We start from the raw sequence: 23,627 nt of genomic DNA on the forward strand, positions 1-23,627 counted from the left end.
GTGTAGATCGTTCATTGGAATCAAGGCATATGCATGTTAGCGAAACTCTTATGATAAGTTGTTACCAAATTTTCGCTTTGGTTTTTTTTCTCGTCGAGTGCGGTGTTCGGTCTAGACGTGATGTTTTCTGCCTGTATCTCGGAGAAATATGGTAAACTTTCCCTTTTACAATTGTAGATACAATTATGCAAAGCAGTTTGGTTGGTGTAGCATAGCAAAATGTCAACATATATTTTGAGCTGTATGGTAGTTTGCTGTGTCGCGCCAGACAGCGTATATAATTCATATTTATTGCAGATTAAGTATGCCTGTTGCTTGAACACTCTCCTCCGTATTGGAATGTTCAAAAATTTGACCTCCCGCCGGAGGTTCGAGTCCTCCCTCGGGCATGGGTGTGTGTGTTGTTCTTAGCATAAGTTAGTTTAACTAGTGTTTAAGTCTAGGGACCGATGACGTCAGCCGTTTGGTCCCTTAGGAATTCGCCGGCCGTGGTGGTCTAGCGGTTCAGGCGCTCAGTCCGGACCCGCGCGACTACTACGGTCGCAGGTTCGAATCCTGCCTCGGGCATGGATGTGTGTGATGTCCTTAGGTTAGTTAGGTTTAAGTAGTTCTAAGTTCTAGGGGACTGATGACCACAGATGTTAAGTCCCATAGTGCTCAGAGCCATTTGAACCATTTGAACCTTAGGAATTCGCACAAATCTGAACATTTTTTCTAAAATTTTAAAGATTATTTTAACTGTATGTTTGCTTGATTGGAATACTCTCTGAAGGTGGCAGGGGTAAAATACAGGGGGCGAAAGGCTATTTACAATTTGTACAGAATCCAGATGGCACTTATAAGAGTCGAGGGGTATGAAAGGGAAGCAGTGGTTGGGAAGGGAGTGGGACAGGATTGTAGCGTATCCCCGATGCTGTTCAATCTGTATATTGAGCAAGCAATAAAGGAAAAAAAGGAAAAATTCGGAATAGGTATTAAAATCCATGGAGAAGAAATAAAAACTTTGAGGTTCGCTGATGACATTGTAATTCTGTCAGAGACAGCAAGGGACCTGGAAGAGCAGTTGACCGGAATGGACAGTGTCTTGAAAGGAGGGTGCAAGACGAACATGAACAAAAGCGAAACGAGGATAATGGAATGTAATCGAATTAAGTCGGGTGATGCTGAGGGAATTAGATTAGGAAATGAGACACTTAAAGTAGTAAAGGAGTTTTGCTATTTGGGGAGCAAAATAACTGATGATGGTCGAAGTAGACAGGATATAAAATGTAGACTGGCAATGGCAAGGAAAGAGTTTCTGAAGAAGAAAAATTGATTAACATCGAGTATAGATTTAAATGTCAGGAAGTCGTCTCTTAAAGTATTTGTATGGAGTGTAGCCATGTATGGAAGTGAAACGTGGTCAATAAATAGTTTAGACAAGAAGAGAATAGAAGCTTTTGAAATGTTGTGCTACAGAAGAATGCTGAAGATTAGATGGGTAGATCACATAACTAATGAGGAGGTATTGAATAGAATTGGGGGGAAGAGGAGCTTGTGGCACAACCTGACTAGAAGAAGGGATCGCTTAATTGTCACATAATGCCATCAAATATATATGAGACTGTTGCCTGGCATTTAGCTCTCATAACAGTGGCAGCACATAGCAGGAAATTTCAACTATTAGGATGGAGTCTACGCAATGACCAAATATGAGGCCACAGCTCAAAGCAAGACTATAGTAACCGGGATCAGACACGACCAGGACGACCAGCGTCGACGATGAGTCTGAAAACCACGGAAAAACAACAGCGATGGATGGACAACGAAGACAGGCAGAATGACAAGTCCGGAGATTGAGCCAAATCGAGAATCTAGACGTAGCAGTATCAGGAATTTAAAAACGACGAGTACAAAGAACCAAGGGAAAGGACAGTCGGAATACGACTGAGGTCCGGGCCACTGCGTTGCTGGCTCTACTGCGGGGCCGATAGACTGGCGCGCGGGACGTGGCCCACCCCAACAGCTGAGGCGGCGACAGCGGCGCTCGCAAATACTAGGAGCGCCGCCTAGCGATTGTCGACTAGGTTCATGCATTCTGGAGGTTTTCAGACACTTTAGTCCACGATAAAAGAACACTAGCAAGGGAATTCATGAAAATATTATTCGGGTTAAGACAACACGTTAACAGAACAAAATGAAATTTTTATCATTTACAAAGTTATATAAATTACAGAACACTTCCGATTTTTCGTTGAAGGGGAAAAAGCTCTCCTATATCGCTCATGTCGCGTTATAAATTATAAGAATGTTACACCTAAGTTTCACTGATGAGTATATGTAGAGAGCTGTGATACAAAATAGTGATAGTAGTACGGCTGTCGTATCTCTTCAAGAGTTAAATATGAAAGAGGGTATTATTACAATAATAACAATATAGGTCACCGAAAACACTATTTCTCAATGTATGGAGAACACTATATCACAAATTATGCTACGAAGTCATGGAAAGGTCGCCATTAAGATGTTCTCACTGAAGGAGAAATTCCTAATAATATACATCTGGAACATTTCATTGAATGGTAGTGACTCATAGTGACTCATGGAATGTGAAAAAATAGAAACAGAAAAGAATCAAAGCAATTCAGATGTCGAACTATAGAAGATTGTTGAAAATAATTAAGAAGAGGAGGTTCTCTACAGAATCAGCAAGGAAGGGAACATGTGGAACATGCTGACAAGAAGGCACAGAATAATAAATGTGTTAAGACATCGGAGAATAGCTTACATGCTACTAGAATGAGCTGTAGGCGATGAAAACTGTAGAGAATGGCAGAGATTGGAATACATTAACGACGGAGGTTGGAAGTGCTACTCTCAGATGAAGAGGTTAGTACAGGAGAAGAGTCCATGGCACGCCACATCAGACCAGTCAGAAGACTGACGACTCAGAAAAAGTCAGAAATTTCATAATTTCAATCCTTATAGTCTATGGCACTCAACGACAAGTGGATAGGACGTCTAACAAACATTCATAATAATGGGGATCTGTAAGTAGTTATATTGCACAAAGTCCAATTATCGCAAAAATGCCGAAAACTTGGGGATAACTTAGAATATTATGGAGTTGGCGCACGGATTAAGCTTTCCATTCAGATCCATCGTGGAAGCCACACTCGTGCCAGGTTCCTATTTCTGGTAAAAATAATTTAAGAGCACTTCATTATGCATTGGAAACGTACTGCACTGAAGTGAACAGGCCAGGAGGTAATGGTGCTCACATGTGAGTAGTTTAGTCTTCCTTGGTTATCTTATTGCAGTTGTAAGTCATTGAAATACACTGGGAAGTAGTCAGGTTCAAGACATTTGACTTTTCCATGGTTTTCCCAAACAAACTGAGGTTCATGACGGACTGTTATTAATAAGTGACAATAAACACTTTCCTAGTTCTATTTTCAAAAGTAATATTTGTGTAACGAAGGAAATTGTAGTACTGAAAGGCTATTATTATTTCATTCAGTGTATTTTTAACTCTGAATCTTCATATTTCTATGTTATATTACTCTATTACGTTTTATTCCAATAGTTTTAGGTCTCCCGGTGATGCAGATGCCGTAGGCAATAAAAATAACGGAAGGAATGGCCTCCAGGAAACTGCAATATTACAAAGGCCAAAATCAGCACGTACCACTTTTAATTACCCCGTAAATGGCTCTCATTGCGACACGTAAGTTTGCAGTTTTGCTCAAATGTAATCTTCTTATTTTTTGGAGCAACTACAACATCCGGCTCGGCGGACGCTTCAAATAGCAAGGTGTCAACACACGCGAGAATAGGGCTACAGCTCTGTATTTCATTTGAGCTGTAAGGTGAGTTAATGGTGTCACATTGGCACCAAATGTCACCATTATTCTGCCCAATGCTACCGTCGCTGTGTCGATAAGGAGGAGGGTCGTCACACCCTCTCTTAACCATACGAGTATTTCGCAGCTTCTTTTGACACCTCTGCGATGAAGGTCAGAACAGCGACGTTTATCATTGAAATCGTGGGGTTTTCTTATGGGTGGCCGAGGAAGATAATTCAGACACACCACCGTTCAAAAACGATACAAAAAGACGCGAGCACGTGGTATAAAGAGCGTCAGAGAAATTACTCCTTCCCTTTGGGCACTGATTTCCACAAACTTGGCTATCTAAAACGACAGTTTGCACTGGTGCGGCGCAACGATTAAAACCTTCTCTAACGATATCGTGGGGCAACAATGCAACTGATGTGATCCCTTTGGAGTGTAGTGCGACATCAGATTTTGCAATTTAACTGCTAGGGACCGTCCAAAGCCATTCGATGAGATCTGAAAATGATCTGAAGCAGCAAAAGATGTTTATGCTGTTTTATTTGTCCTGTTTCGCGCTCTCTTATAGCGTGACCACAGCGGAGTGCAAATTTGCCATGTGTGTGAATAAATTGGAAAAGGTCCCTGTAAGATTCCACATACACACGTTTGCTGAGCACGTTAACACGAGCCAAAAATGTGGGCCACTGCTGGATGCAACCGTCATAACGTAGCTGTGTCGCAGGTCCTCTAAACGCCGAAACCCTGTGAGGTACAGTCGTTTGATTGTACACAATGGTTACCACAAGAGACTGCTAGAGAACTCTTCTCATTATAGCAGACAGTAACAAGTAAACTAATACTGCGATACAACATATTTTAGAAAACATTTTATTAGAGATGAGAAAGCTTACAAATTACAATAAGTGACACTTCAAAGGCTTTATCACACCCATTAAATGATAAGACGAGTTTTTGTTCATTATCTGAACTTGAACTCATCGTTCATTGAAGTGGACGGGTTGGTCCCAGGCAGCACAGAACTATTCATTGCATTACCTCTAGCCGAGCATGAGCACATCTCGCTGCTGGTGAAGAAACGATGAATATTTCATGTCTGTTGGTAGCTGTAAGACTATAGCAAAAGCTGCCAGGCAGTCCCACTCTCACTTCTGGTTACGTGCCTGCGGCGTGTGGTACTCACACAACACGCTGAGCGTCCAGCTGGTCTCGAGGTAGGCGCCGGTGATGTTGGGGTTCTCGGCGCGGCACGTCAGCACCTTGCCGTCGTCCTCCGTGGACGGCACGAAGATCAGCTCGCTCAGCGTCGAGTTGTCGAGAGTCTCCTCCTGTACACAAGAGACACTGAGTGGGGCGCTTTAATAGCCGCTCACAGAACGTACACACTGTGTTTAAAAATATGTGGTTCGTATTCTTACAAGAGATAATATCGATATCTACGCGTATAATGAGCAAGCTACTATATGGTGTGCAGCGGAGGGCACTATGTTTACTACAGTCAATTCTTTCAGTTACACGCGCCAGCGATGCGCGGGATGAACTGTTATTGGTAAGTCTCTGTGTGAGATCGAATCTCTCTGTATTTTCGCAGTGTTTTCGCGAGCTATACGTTGCTTAATTCCCTTAAAAAATTACGCCCTCGGAATTTTACCAGTAAACCACTTCGTGACGCACAACGCTTTTTTCTTTTAGTAGCGTCGGCCGCTGAAGGTGAATGAGCATCTCCCTGAATCCTTAGCACTTGTTTAGAAGAATAATAAAACAATATATACGATCTATACGTATTTTCCTGATTTCCGGACATACTTTCTAGGCATCTGGAATGCTCTAGTATTTGAAACAATACCAGGTGGCTGCAGCAAACAGTTTTCAACTGTATTTTTGTATTAGGCTAAATGTAAAAGGACAGAGATATTTTTAAGAAATATAAATTAATTTATTCGAAATAATCAAAAGAGATGGAATTTTTATGAAAGCCTTACATACAAAATTGCTTCGAATTCGATCTCACCTGTAGAATTATGCGTCCGATGTTCCGTATGAAGATGTCTAACTCTTATTGGGGAGAGCACACTGGGCGCTTTTCCCCTTGGGACCCAATGTCGATGTTAGAGGACTACAGGTGAAACGATCAAACGAAAAGAGATAACAAAAACCTAAATTTGCAGCAAAAAACTAGATGTTTAAACATCTAATCGGAAAGAAGTATTAAAATACCTATAACTCAGTTAAGAAGACGAATATAAATGAGTTTTCTTACAACACTCGACTGAAACTCTGAAAAGGTTTTACTAAAAAATAACGGAACAACAGACAATAATGATTATGTATGACAGAACTAGTGTGACTACCTCTCGGCAGGCAGCAGCACGGTTCAGTTCAAAAAAATATGCAATGTCCACCTTTCCCGTCCTGGCTGCTTGAATCGCCACCTGTAGTACGGCTCTGATTTCCATAGTGTCCAATTCGTGCGCCTTGCCTGCTTGTGAGCTTATAGATTCGATATTGAAGTGTCAACCATCGGCGATAAGCCATGTGTGCAGTATGTAGGTTACTCGAATATCATAAAGAGTACCAAAGTGGGCGGGACAATGATTGTCGCTGTTTTGAACGTTTAAGCACAGAAACTGTAAGGTGCTTAGTTCAAACGAGTATCGATGGGAAGCTACGGACGACTCTCGTTTAGAAGTAACAAGACTCTGTGCTCTTAAAATATTTTTCACTTGTCATATAATTTTATACTGCTCATATATCTTTCACTTGGCAATGCTAACAATTACATACAGAAGTATAGTTATAAAAAAATTTATTTTCTCGTTTGGAAGTCATGTAGAGACGACGCGCATGTAGCGCTAGGTGTGGGATGAGCAGCTGCCTACAACTTGCGTGAGCTATTTACTTGCATATTCCAGTGCTTTTAGATAAAATGAAAATATATCCTATATACATGTGTTGATAGTCTGTTATGGAGCGTGTTTTATTCCATGTTTATTTTAAAGCATCCGTTAGGAACCAGAATATCTTCATCGACTGGTATGGACCATGTTTTATTCCACGTTTATTTCAAAGTAAGCATTATCATCCAGAAGAAATACTATTTTAGAACTCCGTGTTTATAATGTGGCTTTTATGTTACCTAGTCTAGTTGCTGAGGAACTGGCGACAAGTAAACATTGAGTGATTGAGCCACACAGTAAATTGTGATCACTCTCGAATAAAGAACGTTTGGCATTGCAGGTCTTGTTCAAGCTACTCCAGTTATATGTAGGCTGTTTAGGTTTCTATGTTGGTAACGCCACGTAGCGCTCTGTATGAAAATCACTGACTGTGCTGTGTGCCGTCTGTGGCTGGTTGGACTCAAGAAAATGGCTCTGAGCACTTTTGGGACTTAACAGCTGAGGTCATCAGTCACCTAGAACTTAGAACTACTTAAACCTAACCAACCTCAGGACATCACACACATCCATCCTGAGGCAGAATTCGAGCCTGCGACCGTAGCGGTCGCTCGGTTCCAGATTGAAGCGCCTAGAACCGCTCGGCCACACGGTTGGACTCATTGTTGGAATATTCGCTTGTGTAGTGTTGGGCAATTTGATGTGAACAGCACGTAGCGTTGGGCAGTTGGAGATGAGCCGCCAGCAGTGGTGGATGTGGAGAGAGAGATGCCACAGTTTTGAGAGGTTTCTATAAGTAGACGATCTGGACGTGTGCCCACCAGAAAAAGGAAATTTATATAGATGGATGTCATGAATTGATTGATGTATATAAGATGACTTTTAAACATTATTAAGGTAAATACATTGTTTGGCCTATATCAAAATCTTTCATTTGCTGTGTCTATCAGTAGTTAGTGCCTTCAGTAGTTAGAATCTTTTATTTAGCTGGCAGTATTGGCGATCGCTGTATTGGAGTGTGGTGTGCGTACTGTAAGACCTTCAGTACACACACCACCAGATTATTTGACTTGTCGCTCTAACGAAGTAGGCGAGTGTCAGCAATATGTCTCGTGGTCTTATCGTGGCGTGTTTATCTTCTGCCGTTAGGTCAGACGATGGAAATGCCACTTGCACGCTTAGAGTAGCAGATTGACGGTGAGCAACTTTAAACAGAACTTGATTAATTTTCACACACATGTATTAAAATAATAACAAGCATAAAAATTACTTAACTTGGTTCTGGATGCTATTTACAGTTGATAATCTGAAGTTCCTTTGGTATTGGAACGTTAATCTTAATCTCACATATATCTCTGATACTTGACAAAGTGTCTATACATTTATCTTCATGGCTATGTACAGGAATATGGTAATATTATTAGGCGCAGACTAAAACTTGACTGTAGACTGGTACAGACTAATGCAGACTTGTACTGACTGGTGCAGACGAATGCAGACTGACCAATCGCAGGTCTGTGCACTCGTTATAATATTTCGCTCGTTCATGTATCACTGCACGGGTGTGATCCAAGAGCAGAAAAGGATCTACGTTAGCAGCAATCTCACTGGCTGGGTTACATATTAATACGCAGATCGGCGGAAGCAGAATTTGGTCCGTCTCTATGGCAGCGCCATCTCGTAGTGCGGAGACAGACGAGCGCTGCGCCTGCGCTGTTGTGCTTAGCGGGGCGCGCTCTAGTGGGAAAGTTGTGTACGCGCTGACTACGCGGAACTATGTACACAACATGCAGTAGTTCGAGTAACGCAGATTTTTGTGAGGTAAGTGATTCATGAAAGGTATAGGTTATTGTTAGTGAGGGCCATTCTTTTGTAGGGATTGCTGAAAATCAGACTGTGTTGCGCTAAAAAATATTGTGTGTTAGTTTAGTGGTGATCAGAATAAGTAAAGAGAGAACTGCCTGAGTACGTTCAGTTTTACTCAGCTGTCTTTGTATCCAATAGCGTAGAAGTTTACCAGCACAGTCATTCATAATTTTTCTAAGGGGACGTTTCATGTTTCATAATTTTCTAAGGGGACTTTTCACAATGAACTTCACCAGTACGTGTTACAAAGTAAAACGCCACGAAAGAGCCCTTCGCTCTCCTACCTGTGAACAAATTGCGGAGTTCGGAGTATTAGTGGACTTTCTTGGATACAAACTTCGCTGCTAGCCGCTCACAGGACACTATAGCGGACATGTCGTGGCGCAACTGTGCTAGGTGGTCTTTTTCTTTTTTTTTTTTTTAACACACACTGTGAGAGGATGCGCCTGCATGCGATGCCGATCGAGTACGTACCCGGAACCTCTTGAGCGGACGGTTGCCCTTGTACCAGGTGATGACCGCCGGCGGCCGGGACCCCGTCGACTCGCACGCCACCTGGTAGCGCTGGCCCGCCTCCAGCTGGTCCGGCCGCTCCGTCAGTCGCACCTCCAGGGGCCGAACTGCACACACCACGCCAACGGCGTCACTCCAGCTGTGTCTGAAACTACCTTCCTGGGATGGATGGATGCATCGTTTCATCTACTGCTGGTCACTATATGTCTCCGCTTTCCAGCACTGCAACATGCACTACAGCCCATTCAAATTGCTACGCCACGAAGAGGAAGTGCTACAGACGCGAAACTCAACCGACAGGCAGAAAATGCTGTGATATGCAAATGATTAGGTTTTTCAGAGCATTCACGCAAGGTTGGCGCCGATGGAGACACCTACAACGTGCTGACATGAGGAAAGTTTCCAACCGATTTCTCATACACAAACAGCAGTTGACCGGCGTTGCCTGGTCAAACGTTGTTGTGATGCCTCGTGTAAGGAGTTGAAATGCACACCATCACGTTTCCGACTTTCATAAAGGTCGGATTGTAGCTTATCGCGATTGCGGTTTATCGTATCATGACATTGCTGCTCGCGTTGTTCGAGATCCCATGACTGTTGGCAGAAAATGGAATCGGTGAGTTCAGGATGGTAATACGGAACGCCGTGCTGGATCCCAACGGCCTCGTATCACTAGCAGTCGAGATGACAGGTATATTGTCCGCAAGGCTCTAACGGATCGTGCAGCCACGTCTCGATCCCTGAGTCAACAGATGGGGACGTTTGCAAGACAACAACCATCTGCACGAACAGTTGGACAACGTTTCCAGCAGCATGGACTATTAGCTCGGAGACCATGGCTGCGGTTACGCTTGACGTTGCATCACAGACAGGAGCGCCTGCGATGGTGTACTCAACGACGAACCTGGGTGCACGAATGGCAAAACGTCATTTTTTTCGGATGAATCCAGGTTCTGTTTACAGCATCATGATGATAGCATCCGTGATTGGCGACATCACGGTGAACGCACATTGGAAGGGTGTATTCGTCATCGCCATACTGGCGTATCACCCGGCGTGATGGTATGGGGTGCCATTGGTTACACGTCTCGGTTACCTCTTGTTCGCATTGACGGCACTTTGTACAGCGGACGTTACATTTCAGATGTTACGACCCGTGGCTCTACCCTTCATTCGATCCCTGTGAAACGCTACATTTCAGCAGGATAATGCACGACCGCATGTTGCAGGTCCTGTACGGGCCTTTCTGGACACAGAAAATGTTCGACTGCTGCCCTGGCCAGCACATTCTCCAGATCTCTCACCAATTGAAAACGTCTGGTCAAGGGTGGCCGAGCAACTGGCTCGTCACTGTACGCCAGTCACTAATCTTGATGAACTGTGGTATCGTGTTGAAACTGCATGGGCCGCTGTACACCCCATCCAAGCTCAGTTTGACTCAATGCCCAGGCGTATCAAGGCCGTTATTACGGCCAGAGGTGGTAGTTCTGGGTACTGATTTCTCAGGATCTATGCCCCTAAATTGCGTGAAAATGTAATCACATGTCAGTTCTAGTATAATATATTTGTCCAATGAATTCCCGGTTATTATCTGCATTTCTTCTTGGTGTAGCAATTTTAATGGGCAGTAGTGTATTATATATGAATGTACCTGCAACTGAAGTTTGAGCCCAGTTTTTGCTTTCTGCCCAGATCGCCCTTTATTAAGTCTGATAACGTTTTTCAGCAGGTTGTCATCAACAGATCAATAACTTAAAAAAGTCATTACGACAGATGACGCCAACCACACATATTATAGAAATGGGTGTATAGTTAAACTAATGGACCGATTTCAACGAAACTTGGTACTCATATCACTTACTGTCTGGAAATCAGCTCTGTGGGGGTAAGAAAAACCTATCAAAGGCGTGAGAGTAAAAAAGCAGTGTTGCCCACTACGTTCAAATATCCATACTTCAGTCATCCAGTACTTGAGAATAAGAGCGCGTAGTGCCTTGGAACGAACTTAACACATAATTTCAACCTTTCCGAAACGTTTACCCACTGACAATCTGCACATGTAGATGTAGATGTAGATGTAAAATGACGCAAGGAATAAAATTTATTACTTATAAAATTTTCGCTCTTCGTGCATTAATACCACCGCATAAAGCATGACGTTTTAATTTATTACTTCCTTACTACTAACTACCTTCTCGGTATATTTTGCAGACAGTATTGACACATATCAGTGAATGTACTAGCAAAATCACATCATTGTATGACACATAGTTCAGGATATACGACGTCATAAACATTTAGATGCGTGACAAACTACCGCATCATGTAAGATGTTTAAATATTTTACTTCGTCGCTATTAACTTTATCAGCAACACTTTTCGGAGACAGTATTCACAGAAGGCGGATGTATAAAAAACTGTATGACTATATGACACAATGATCAGGAGATATGACGTCAAATACTACGATGCATAAAAAACTACGGCATCATGTATTACGTTTTAATATATTGCGTATCTACTACTACCTCTGTTCGCAAAACATGCCGCAGACTGTATCCTCAACCATGACTTTTTTTAATTATTTCTTTACTACGAAGTTTTTTCACAACAAATTCCGCAAACTGTATCCACATATGCTTCTGAATATACCTCGAAAAATAGACTATTGTACAACTGATAGTTCAGGAGATACGTCAAAACATTGAGCCCCAGGACGAAATTCGCTAGACGTATAGGGTAGACTAGTGTACAAATCCCTGTGGAATATGTCGTATGTATGTGAAATATATTTCACATGTGCGTAAGGTGCCAAGACCACGGGTAAAAAGATCATCCTAAACCCCTGGAACGATTTCAACCAAATTTGGTACACTTACTAGTTACGACCTGCAAAGAAATACTGTGAGGATAAGTCCCAACATCTTCCTATTGGGATGAGCATGATAACGTGGAGACGGTGGGTAAGGAGGATTCAGAGAGAGTAAGAAAAGAGGAGGAAGAGGTAGGCAGAGAGAGGGGGAGGAGGAAATCGATAGGGGCAGGAGGAGAAGAAGAAAGAACAGAGAGGTTTCAGGAGGTGGACAGAGTGAAGGGGTTGCGGAAATGGACAGAGAGAAAGGATGATGATGGAGCTGGACAGAGAGAGTGAGCAGGACCAATAGGAAGTTAGAATAGCACATACCCGGGCAACGCGCGTACTCATCTATTAGTGTCTATTACCGAGGATAAGAGCTCTCCTTACTACCGAGTATCTGCTTTCACATGGTTCCATCCCTTCACTGCGGTGTAACGGTAATGCGTATGACTGCTAATCGAACCCGAATTCGAACATTGTCACTGCTTAAATTCCAAATAAAAATCAGCAACGGCGGTGGAAGACTTTCCACGGAAGAAGTCACTCTAGTTCTGCCAATGGCCTTGTCAAAGAGGACGGAGGAACGGACGGAGTTCCAGGAGACACTCTCGCCCTTGTAGTGACAAATTGACTCAGAGTCGACTGAATCTGCCTAAGGATGAAGAAAGCTAGGGAAACCGTTGAAGATACAAAAGGTGTATCCACAGGACATGTGGCCTGTAATTAGAAAAGTGTCATGATGATCCGTTCATTGCCAAAAGATTACGAATTAAACCCCCACTCCTGGAGATAATTGCCTGGAGATGTGGCCATGAGGAAATGATGAAATAATGAATTAAAAGGTAATATTCTACGAGTAGAAGCGTGAACTGTCACAAACTTGACGGTGGTAGAGAAGAAATAAAATCTGTCAAGGGAAATGCCAAGTAGATATTGTGGGAGTCAGGGAAGTAAAAGAATGGGGACCCAGATTTCTTGTCAGATAAGTATAGTGTAATATCAACGGCAGCAGAAAATAGCATAACGGGAGTAGGATTCGTTATGAAAAGGAAGGTAATTACTGTGAACAGTTCTGTGATCTGGTTGCTCTCATTTGAATCGACAGCAAACCAACACCAATAGTTCAAGTACACATGCCACGTCGCAAGCAGTAGATGAAGAGATAGGTAAAATATATGAGGATTTTGAAGAGGTAATTCAGCAAGTAAAGGGAAATGCAAAACTAATAACCATGGGGACTGAAATGCGGATGTTTGATACGGAATGGAAGAAAGGATTACGGAAGTGCATGAGGTTGACGGGAAGAACGAGAGAGGAGAAAGACTTATTGAGTTCTGAAAGAAATGTCAGCTGGAAATAGCGAATACATTGTTTAAGAATCGAAAGAGTAGGACCTGTACGTGAAGAAGTATCGGAGACACGGGAAGATTCTAACAGAATTACATCATGATTACACACAAATTCCGAAGTCTGATACTGCCTTATAAGTCCTATGCAGGAGCATATATAAGCTCAGATCGCAATTTAGTAAGATGAAGAGTAAACTGCAATTTAAGAGACTGGTCCGGAAGAATCAGAGTGGGAAGAAGTGGAATACTGAAATACTGAGGAAGGATGAGAAGCGTTTGAAGCTGTGAATGTGGGTACTGCGATAAGGAATAACACAGTAGCCACTTCATTTAAAGAGGAATGGATATAAATAAACAGCAAAAAAAGTGGCTCTAAGCACTATCGTCTTAACTTCTGAGGTCATCAGTCCCCTAAACATAGAACAACTTAAACCTAACTAATCTAAGTACATCACACACATACATACCCGAGGCAGGATTCGAACCTGCGACCGTAGCAGCATCGCGGTTCCGGACTAAAGCACCTAGAACCACTCGGCCACAGCGGCCGGCCGAAATTAAGGGTACAATGAAAATTCCATCGTTAAACGCAGAGAATAGAGCGGACAGGTGCAAAGAGCACATGAAGGCTTTTACGAGGGTGAGGTATTGTATGATCACATAACAGGAGAATAAATTGAAGTCGTTAAGTAATAGATAGGATATCCAGAGTTATAGCAAGAATTTAAAAGATGTTTCAGTGACTTATGGTCAAATAAGACGGAAAGGATGGGTAACACTCCATCATAATTTGTAAAATCATTGGCGTGGAGAATCTATGAGACTGGCGACATCGCTTCATACTACTGAGAAAACATTATTGACACAATTCCGGAGATAGCAAGAGCTGATAAGTGTGGTAACTACCACGAAATGAGATTAACAGCCCATGCATTTTAGTTGCTGACACAAATAAAATACAGAACAATGGAAAAGATAATTGAAGATGTTAGATGACGACCCATTTCGCTTTGTGAGAAGTAAAGGCACCAGATAGACAATCCTAACATTGGGCTTGATAGTGGAAACAAGAGTTAAGATCAATGAAGAGACGTTCGTAGGATTTGTCGACCTGCGAAAAATGTCGACAATATAAAATGGTGCAAGATGTTCGGAATTCTGAGAAAAATATGAGAATGCTACAGGGAAAGACCGATAATGCACAACATGTACAAGAACCAAGAATCAGTGCAGCGACCAACAAGGAGCAATAGGATTAGGAGACCAGAATTAAAGTGCTCGGATTAAAAAGGGTATCCGATTGGGATGCAGTTTTCATCCCTACTGTTCAGCCTATACATAGAAGAAGCAATCATGGACATAAAAGAAAGGGTCAAGGATGGAACTAAAATTGATGGTTAAAGGACATAAGATTCGCTCATGACACTGTTATCCCCAGTGAAAGTGAAGAAGAATTACACAATATATTGAATGGATTGAAAGATCTGGTCAGTACAGATTATGGATCGACAATAAACCAAAGAAAGACGAATGAGTTGAGGAGTAGTAGATATGAAAATAGAGAGAAACTTAACATCACAATTGGTGATTATGAAATAGACGGAGTTAAAGAATTCAACTGCTTTGGAAGCAAAATAACCCATTACAGACAAAGCAAGGGGGGGACAAAAAACAGACTAGCAGATGCAAAAAGGGCATTCCTGGCAAAGAGTAACCCACTATTATAAAACATAGGCCGTAATTTGAGGAAGAAATATCTGAGAACGTACAACGGGAGCAAAGTATGGTAGTGAATCATGGACTGCAGGGAAACAGGAAGAGAAAAAATCCGACGCATCTGAGATGTGGTCCTACAGAAGTGTGTGGAAAATTATGTGGACTCGCAAGATAACGAGTGAGGAGGTTCTCCATAGAATCAAAAAGAAAGAAACGTAAAGGGTGATACAGCAGCTACTACAGCTGGGCATTGTACCAGCAAAGAAAGGAACATAAAGGGTGATTCAGCTGTCGAACAACTGGACATTGCGCAAATCGCAACGTTTTGAAACACCACACATGAGATTTTCACATTCTCTCACTCGCTACATGCAAACTATTAGTTCTACAGAGAAAAATGAACAGAACCTTATTGCAGGAACTGTAACGTATTTGATTTTTAAACTGGAATAGGCCTTCGATGGATGCCACGGTTTTCGAGTTGTTCAAGAAACTCTCGTTTGAAGGTCACCTCAATGTTTTTCTTGAGTAATACGAAAACTATGGCCTCTAGCGAAAATATATCTCAGTACGAAATTAAATTACAATAAGTTTGTTGTAAAGAGGTTGCGTTCAATTTTGTCTGAAATGCTAATGGTTAGCGCGTAGCGAGCGAGAGAATACGAAAAATCTCGTGGATGGTATTTGGTGTTGTGGGCTGCATAGAATCTAGCGACAGCCGAACCACACTGTATGGAAATCACTGAGAAGGAACGGGACAAGATAATAGTACATGCATTAAGACATCAGGGAATAAATTCAGTGCTATCAGAAAGAGCTGAAAGAGGATAAAAACTGTAGAGGAAGGCAGAGAAAGGAAAACATACAACAAACGGTTGTTGCAAGTGCTACTCTGAAGAGGTGGGCACAGGAGAGGTGTTCGTGGGAGACCGTACCAAATCAGCCAGCGTACTGATGATTAAAACAAAACAAAAATCATTTACAATTTTCAATAATACGTTGTATCGTTTTTTTAAGTTGTCGATCTGATCCATCTACTGATAATAGTCTGCTGGAACTCATATTACACGAAATAAAGGATGATATAGACAGAAAAAAAGTTGTGTCTAAGTTCGTCATGACCTTAATCTTCTACAAAGATTTGCTGACTTTCATTGATTATGTTTAAGATTGTTATTCTTATGATGTTAATTTATTCGCGAAGCAACCCGACCCACTAGAGCTCATCATCAGGCATCAAGGATTGCCGATCACTTATACATCTCTTAAGCTACTAATGCCATTAATTTCTTGATTTGTCACGGCATTTAGTAGGTCTAAAGCACATGCTATAAAAATCGAAAAGATATATGGTGCACTTTTTGACAAAAAACGTGCTGTCGAGTAATGTGACTTACTGTATGTACATCCACTTGTTTCTGCGGATCTCATTTCTGAAGCATTATTTTAGCACCAATAACATCCGATTTGTTATTTTCACAATGTAATCTAAAATTGCCGTTCACGTAGCATTTTATACATAGTAACTTTTTGGTGTTATTATTTACTGATGGTCACTAGTGTTTCGAAACGCGTTGCACACAAATTAAGTCATAATAGCAACGGTATGAAACATTGTGACTGGTTTCGGTACATACAACAGAGTCGAGGTAAAGTAATCTACTAATTTAGCTAATCATTAATGCAACTTAAAAAGAGAAATACAGTTCTTTGCAGACCGTTAGTCACTGTTTATTATTTCCAGATTACCAATTTTTCATACCTTTTATAGATTAAATATGTTACGAAAAAGAAAAATGGTTTGTCAAATATTTAATAAAACAAAGGTTGTATGACATACCATATTTGCAAACACAGTAACTCGTCCTAAGGAAACCCTATCAGTTTCATCGTCATATATACTAAAAACAAGATTTATGCTGTTCCTTTATATTACAATTCTCAAGCTTTTCTACTGGAGCATGGAAACCCTGTTGTATTAATAAAGGGCCTCGGCACGTACTAACGCATAATTTTCAGTTCTATCAGTCAAAATGTTTCTCAGTTGTAATATACGTGGAGAAGATACAACCGCGTTTGAAGTATACATACTCTCCTAATAGAACAAAAACAAAGAGCTACATACCACGAAGGAGTTATCAGAATAGAACAAAAATCGGTAGATGTTACGTGCATTTACAAACGGACAAAGAAATGGATGAGTTATTCAACAGAAAGAACTTCATAAACTGAGCACGTTGACAACATGTTGGCCCACCTCTGGTATTTATGCAAGCATTTATTCGGGTTCGCATTGATAGAGTTATTGGATGTTATCCTAAGGCATAATGGGCCAGATTCTGTCCTGTTGGCTAGTTAGATCTTCAAAGTACCGAGATGGTTAGACTGCCCTGCCCATAAGGCTCAAAACATTCTCAATTGGGCAGGGATTCGGCGACCTTGCTAACCAAGACAGTGAGGATGGTATCCAATCGCTGTCCGGTGGGTCTCCATCCACGCCGTCGCTCATCACCGGGCCTCAATTCGGAGCGGAGCTCATCAGTGAAGACAGTTATACTCCAGCCAATGGGATTCCAGGTCGAAGACTTTCGGGTGACGCCCTGGATAGTGACCTGATTGTCGCCCGCCATACAGCTCGACAACCAGGAACGACGGTCTCTAGTGCCATTTCATTTCATACGAGGACCCGTTTGGTCGTCAACCGCGTCATCCTCACAGCACAGCAGTACGTCGACGATATTCTATCCCTCATTTTGTATTCCTTCTTGGCGAGCCATCCTGGGCTTACATTTCAGCAAGATAATGCCCGACGGCACACGGCAAGAGTATCTTCATGCTTATCAAACAGTACTTTGGCTAGGAGAGTCGCCGGATCTCACCCCAACTGATAACGTTTGCAGCATTATGGGCAGAACCTCCAACTAGCTCGGGATTTTGACCATGTAAAACGCCATTCAGATGGAATTTGGCATGGTATCCTCAGGAGAACTCTCTCAATCAATACCAAGTCGAGTAACTGCTCCCATAAGGGTCAGAGGTAGACAAACACCTTCTTGATTTGCTCAGTTGTTGAGGCTCTTTCTCTTGAATAAATCACCCACTTCTGCTGTAATTGCAATCATTTGTTTGTCTACACCTGTAAACCATATATACGAGTTTTCGTCTAATTCGAATAACTTCTTCGTGGTGCATTGTCTTTCTATGTTTTTTGTCTTAGATTGCATTACAGTGGAACTGGTGTTATTCTCACTATAAATACGTTATGTAATACAATAGAATTAAACCCTATCAGATACCTTTCTTAATTACTACCTCCATTTGATGTCCTTCACATGTTACAACTACACACTGGTTTCTGCGTAATCTGAAGACAACCTTTCGCTGTCTGTATTTTCTTCCTGACAACTTTAGAATTCCAAAGAATGTAATACTGCCAAGAGCTTCAAAAACCGTTTGTTTGACATGTTTCTTCATTTCTCTGGAAACCAAACTGATCTATCGCGAAATCAGTTTCACCAGTCTTTCAGTTCGTTTATAGATAATTAGTTTCAGTATTTTGCAATAATAACTTATTAAATTCGTGTTTCGGTAATGCTCGCACCTGTCAATACCAGCCATCTTTGGTTTTGGAAAAATTACATTCTTGTAGTCTGAAGATGCTTCAATCTTACTAATTCTGAGGGAATGTCGTTTATTTCGGGTGGATTGTTTGGACTTACCGATCAAAGTTCACGGATCGTAGCATATTTTTTCATTATCCCAGGTATATTTTGAAATACGTACTGCTTTTACTGGTCAGTTTGAAAACGCTGTGTGGTAACAGGAAAACATAGTAGCATAAATTCGATAGCATTTAGCACATCCAAGTCCTTCCTGTCTGTTCATCGCTGTAAGAGACGTGGGGATATTGTTTACGGATTGTATATTACGTACAGTCATGACGACAAGAAAAAGGAACAATTCACAAAATTTGAGGTTTCTACTTCATTTATCTCCTTGATCTGCTCCTTTTTTTAAGTTATTTTTTGCGAACAATGTGATATACTAGTTAAGACAAAGGTTCGTAGAAACATAGGGGGTAGACCATTTTCGCTTGATGCGAAACTGTTAGTCATTGCCCAATGAGGCCAATGGAAAGAGAGAGCGATCGTCGAATTCTCTTCCCTCGTACATTAAGCAGTGAACGTGAATGTTTTTTGTATGCATATTTATCCCACTTAAACGTATCTTGCTTGTATTTTTAGGACAGATATATTTTGAACCAGTTCATGTTTCCATTCTATAGTAGACATGCTGAATCGCAGAAAAGCGCAACAAAAAGACCGCTAAACAACCAAGCTTTCGGCCAAAACTCCTTTTTCTGAAGTAGACAACAGATGCATATACTTCCTTCACAGCCTGGCCTCGGCATCAAGAGACAGTGATCACGTGTGTGCAGAGCTGTGCTTGCGCGAATATGTGTGTGTGTGTGTGCGTGCGTGTGTGTGTGTGTGTGTGTGTGTGTGTGTGTGTGTGTTGTCTGCTTCAGAAGAAGGAGTTTTGGCCGAGAGCTTACTTTTTTTGCTGTCTTTTTGTTGTCCCTGTCTGCAACTCTCATAACACTGTTATTATTCTCCATCTTGGATTTTCCACTGCTTAATGTTCTTGTTCGTTAGTTTGAAAGCGCTATAAGTAAACAGTGAAGTAAAAAACCAGAGTGTCATACATCTTGCTTATCAGCCCTCATTAGATACATTCGTTCACTGTTTAAATTCGTTATCAGGCCATCACTTGCATAACCCAGTTTCTATGTCACCAGCTCAAGCAGGAATGCGACATCCGTTTGCTTCTAGATTACGTACAAGGGGATGATTGTCACTGCAGGAAATAGGAATAAATTGACTGCTTCCAATCTCTATATTTGCGATCTTGTACGGACTGAAAGTGAAATCATTAAATGATTAAAAACTTATTCCGGCCTCAGTTTTTATTTTATCGAGTCTTGGAAGCATTCCCTTCTTGGATTATCTCACGAAGAGGAAAGTTTCTACTGGCCATTAAAATTGATACACCAAGAAGACATGCAGATGATCAATGGGTATTCATTGGCCAAATATATTATACCAGAACTGACATGTGATTACATTTTCACGCAATTTGGGTGCATAGATCCTGTGAAATCAGTACCCAAAACAACCACCTCTGGCCCTAATAACGGCCTTGATACGCCTGGGCATTGAGTCAAACAGAGCTTGGATGGCGTGTACAGCGGCCCATGCAGTTTCAACACGATGCCACAGTTCATCAAGAGTAGTGACTGGCGTACTGTGACGAGCCAGTTGCTCGGCCACCCTTGACCAGACGTTTTCAATTGGTGAGAGATCTGGAGAATGTGATGGCCAGGGCAGCAGTCGAACATTTTCTGTGTCCAGAAAGGCCCGTACAGGACCTGCATTATCCTGCTGAAATGTAGGGTTTCACAGGGATCGAATGAAGGGTAGACACACGGGGTCGTACCACACCTCAAATGTAACGTCCACTGTTCAAAGTGCCGTCAATGCGAACAAGAGGTGACCGAGACGTGTAACCAATGGCACCCCATACCATCACTCCGCGTGATACACCAGTATGGCGATGACGAATACACGCTTCCAATGTGCGTTCACCGCGATGTCGCCAAACACGGATGCGACCATCATGATGCTGTAAACAGAACCTGGATTCATCCGAAAAAATGACGTTTTGCCATTCGTGCACCCAGGTTCGTCATTGAGTGCATCATCGCAGGCGCTCCTGTCTGTGATGCAGCTTCAAGGGTAACCGCAGCCATGGCCTCCGAGCTGATAGTCCATGCTGCTGCAAACATCATCGAACTGTTCGTGCAGATGGTTGTTGCTTTGCAAACGTCCCCATCTGTTGACTCAAGGATCGAGACGTGGCTGCACGATCCGTCACAGCCATGCGGATAAGATGCCTGCCATCTCGACTGCTAGTGATACAAGGCCGTTGTGATCCAGCACGACGATTCATATTACCCTCCTGAATCAACCGATTATATATTCTGCTAAGAGTCATTGGATCTCGCGAGCAACAATTTCGCGATACGATAAACCGCAATCGCGATAGGCTACAATCCGTCCTTTATCAAAGACGGAAACGCGATGGTACGCATTTCTCCCCCTTACACGAGGCATCACAACAACATTGCACCAGTAACGCCGGTTAACTGCTGTTTGTGTATGAGAAATCGGCTGGAAACCTTCCAAATGTCAGCACGTTGTAGGCGTCGCCACCGGCGCCAACCTTGTGTGAATGCTCTGAAATGCTAATCATTTGCATATCACAGCATCTTCTTCCTGTCGGTTAAATTTCGCGTCTGTAGCACGTCATCTTCGTGGTATAGAAATTTGAATGGCCAGTAGTGTAGATTGTATACAACGATTTTGGTCCAGTAATGTCTTAGAAAGCATTAGCACAAAATAAATGGATGTAAATCCACGACTGTTAATTTAGAGAAGTAATAGCCATTAATTATTTTGTTTTTGTATGTCCACTTAGAATAGAGTATTTCATACATCTTACAACAACGAAAGATTTATGAATTTTCAAACTACTCGTGCAATTTCTACACGGTATCTAATTCATGCTTTATCAGTGATTATAGTTGGAGTGTAGCTTAACCAGAAACCCAGCAGCGATAAAAATGCGCACAATTGAATCAGCAATATGTTAACAACCTCAACAACCACACGTAGACAGAATAGTACACTCAGGAGTATACTTGGAGGTGAATATGTACGTATGCAACAAGTATGCTATTTGTTTCTAGTGTAAGATCGCTTTTCTACTTTTTTTAGATATATCGATTAACGTGGCTGGCAATTTAGACAACGAGAAACGGAACGGCCTTATTAAACAATACTGGAAGAAAGAGAATGCTGAACAGGTTCGACAGAAATTAGCAGAAAAATGTCATACGCCTCCATCTAGTAGGCTATAGATTTATAGGTCGCGTTACAGAGTGATCGAACTGTGTCTGTAATGCGCCAACGAGTGGTGAAATGGTAGTTGCATAGGCTATTATCCAAAGCCCAGATAAATCAAAATGGAGAACCTGTGATGAGTTAGATATGTCCCATAGATACTTGCGTTGTCTAATTCAACGTTTAGGTTTGTAAGTGTATCGGTTAAGATTACATCATTGACTACTAGAGGGTTACCGATATCGCCTTTTAGAATTCAGAGAGATTCTTCTGAATTGAGAGATATATAGTGATCGTGCAATGCGAAAACTTTGTTCGTCTGACGAGGATAGTTATAAGCTGAATCAAATAAGTTCATTTAGTTAATTTGCATGTCGAATCATTCAACTCCTCCACTAGAATATTTGTTACCAGACTGGTACTCGAATCCGGATACTCCACTCCTCGCGTACAGTCACTTGTACCGTCTTGTCCATCCGTACACGCTGCCCGTCCAACTCAAACTGCAAAGTTCTGCTCACTACTGATTTTGTGCATCCATTCATTTTGCCCTTTGCTCGCAGCCTCACAGTATTGCTGCGAGCAGACGAACGACGCTATGCACCCACACTGAAGTAGATGTATTGTCCACCGAGGCATATCATTACTATTATATATGTACGGTGTCTGTTCTTTCAGAAATGTTTGAAGGAAGAGACACGAACAATCGCATTAAGTATCCCAGATATCAGTAGGTAAAGGGAAATTTGTAATACCTGCCTGCTTTGGCCGCTGAAATAATTCAACAGCGGCACTTGAAAATTTGTGACCAGACCGGGACTCAGAGCAGGATATTCCACTTCTCGTGAATGGTCGTCTTGACCACCTCGGCCATCTTGACACGCTTTCTGTCTGACTCGAATCTCCACTTGCTGCTCATCACCGATGTTGTGACCCCATCCATGTTCCCCTTTGATCGCAGCCTCACTGCACTCCTACAAAAGGGGACAAACGATGGTATGCATCTGTTAAATAAGTCACGACAGGCAATACCACTATTTCAGTGTGGATGTGTTTGTCCATTTGCGGGAATACTGTGTGGATGCGAGCAAAGTGGAAGAGCAATGCGGTCACAACATCTGTGGCAAGCAGCACTTGAGAATTTGAGTCAGTCGGGAAGTGTGTCAAATGGTTCAAATGGCTCTGAGCACTATGGAACTTAACTGCTTAACTGCTGAGGTCATCAGTCCCCTAGAAGTTAGAACTACTTAAACCTAACTAACCTAAGGACATCACACACATCCATGCCCGAGGCAGGATTCGAACCTGCGACTGTAGCGGTCGCACGGTTCCAGACTGTAGCGCCTAGAACCGCTCGGACACGGGAAGCGTGTCCACAGGGTGGTTCAAGGTCAATCAATCAGCTAAGGTTCATGACCACGCCATGAGGAACAACTTGCGTCAGAAACAAAATGCACGCTGACGGTTCTCGGACACGCTAGGCATTCTATCCATATTCCCTGTTTCAGGACGACGAAATTTCACTGAAGTGGCAGGCTCTACTAACCATGTGTGCTGCTAGATAGCTACATCAGTAAACCGAAAGTGTGATTTCCGGCAAGAAAATTGGAGAAATACATTTTAGATGAGAAACAGGA

General features: G+C 42.1%; 1 protein-coding gene across 1 annotated transcript in view; it reads right to left on the reverse strand.

Moving 5' to 3' along the window:
• LOC124545656 (hemicentin-2-like) overlaps nt 1-23,627 on the reverse strand; it is a 421,092-nt gene that overhangs the window by 121,475 nt on the left and 275,990 nt on the right. The window contains exons 5-6 of the mRNA XM_047124602.1: nt 9,068-9,213; nt 5,017-5,161 (exon numbers count right to left, since the gene is read on the reverse strand). Of these exons, the coding sequence (XP_046980558.1) occupies nt 5,017-5,161; nt 9,068-9,213 (291 nt within the window). The remainder of the gene's footprint in view (nt 1-5,016; nt 5,162-9,067; nt 9,214-23,627) is intronic.

This window comes from Schistocerca americana, chromosome 8, assembly GCF_021461395.2.
Source record: "Schistocerca americana isolate TAMUIC-IGC-003095 chromosome 8, iqSchAmer2.1, whole genome shotgun sequence".
Classification (NCBI taxonomy): domain Eukaryota; kingdom Metazoa; phylum Arthropoda; class Insecta; order Orthoptera; family Acrididae; genus Schistocerca; species Schistocerca americana.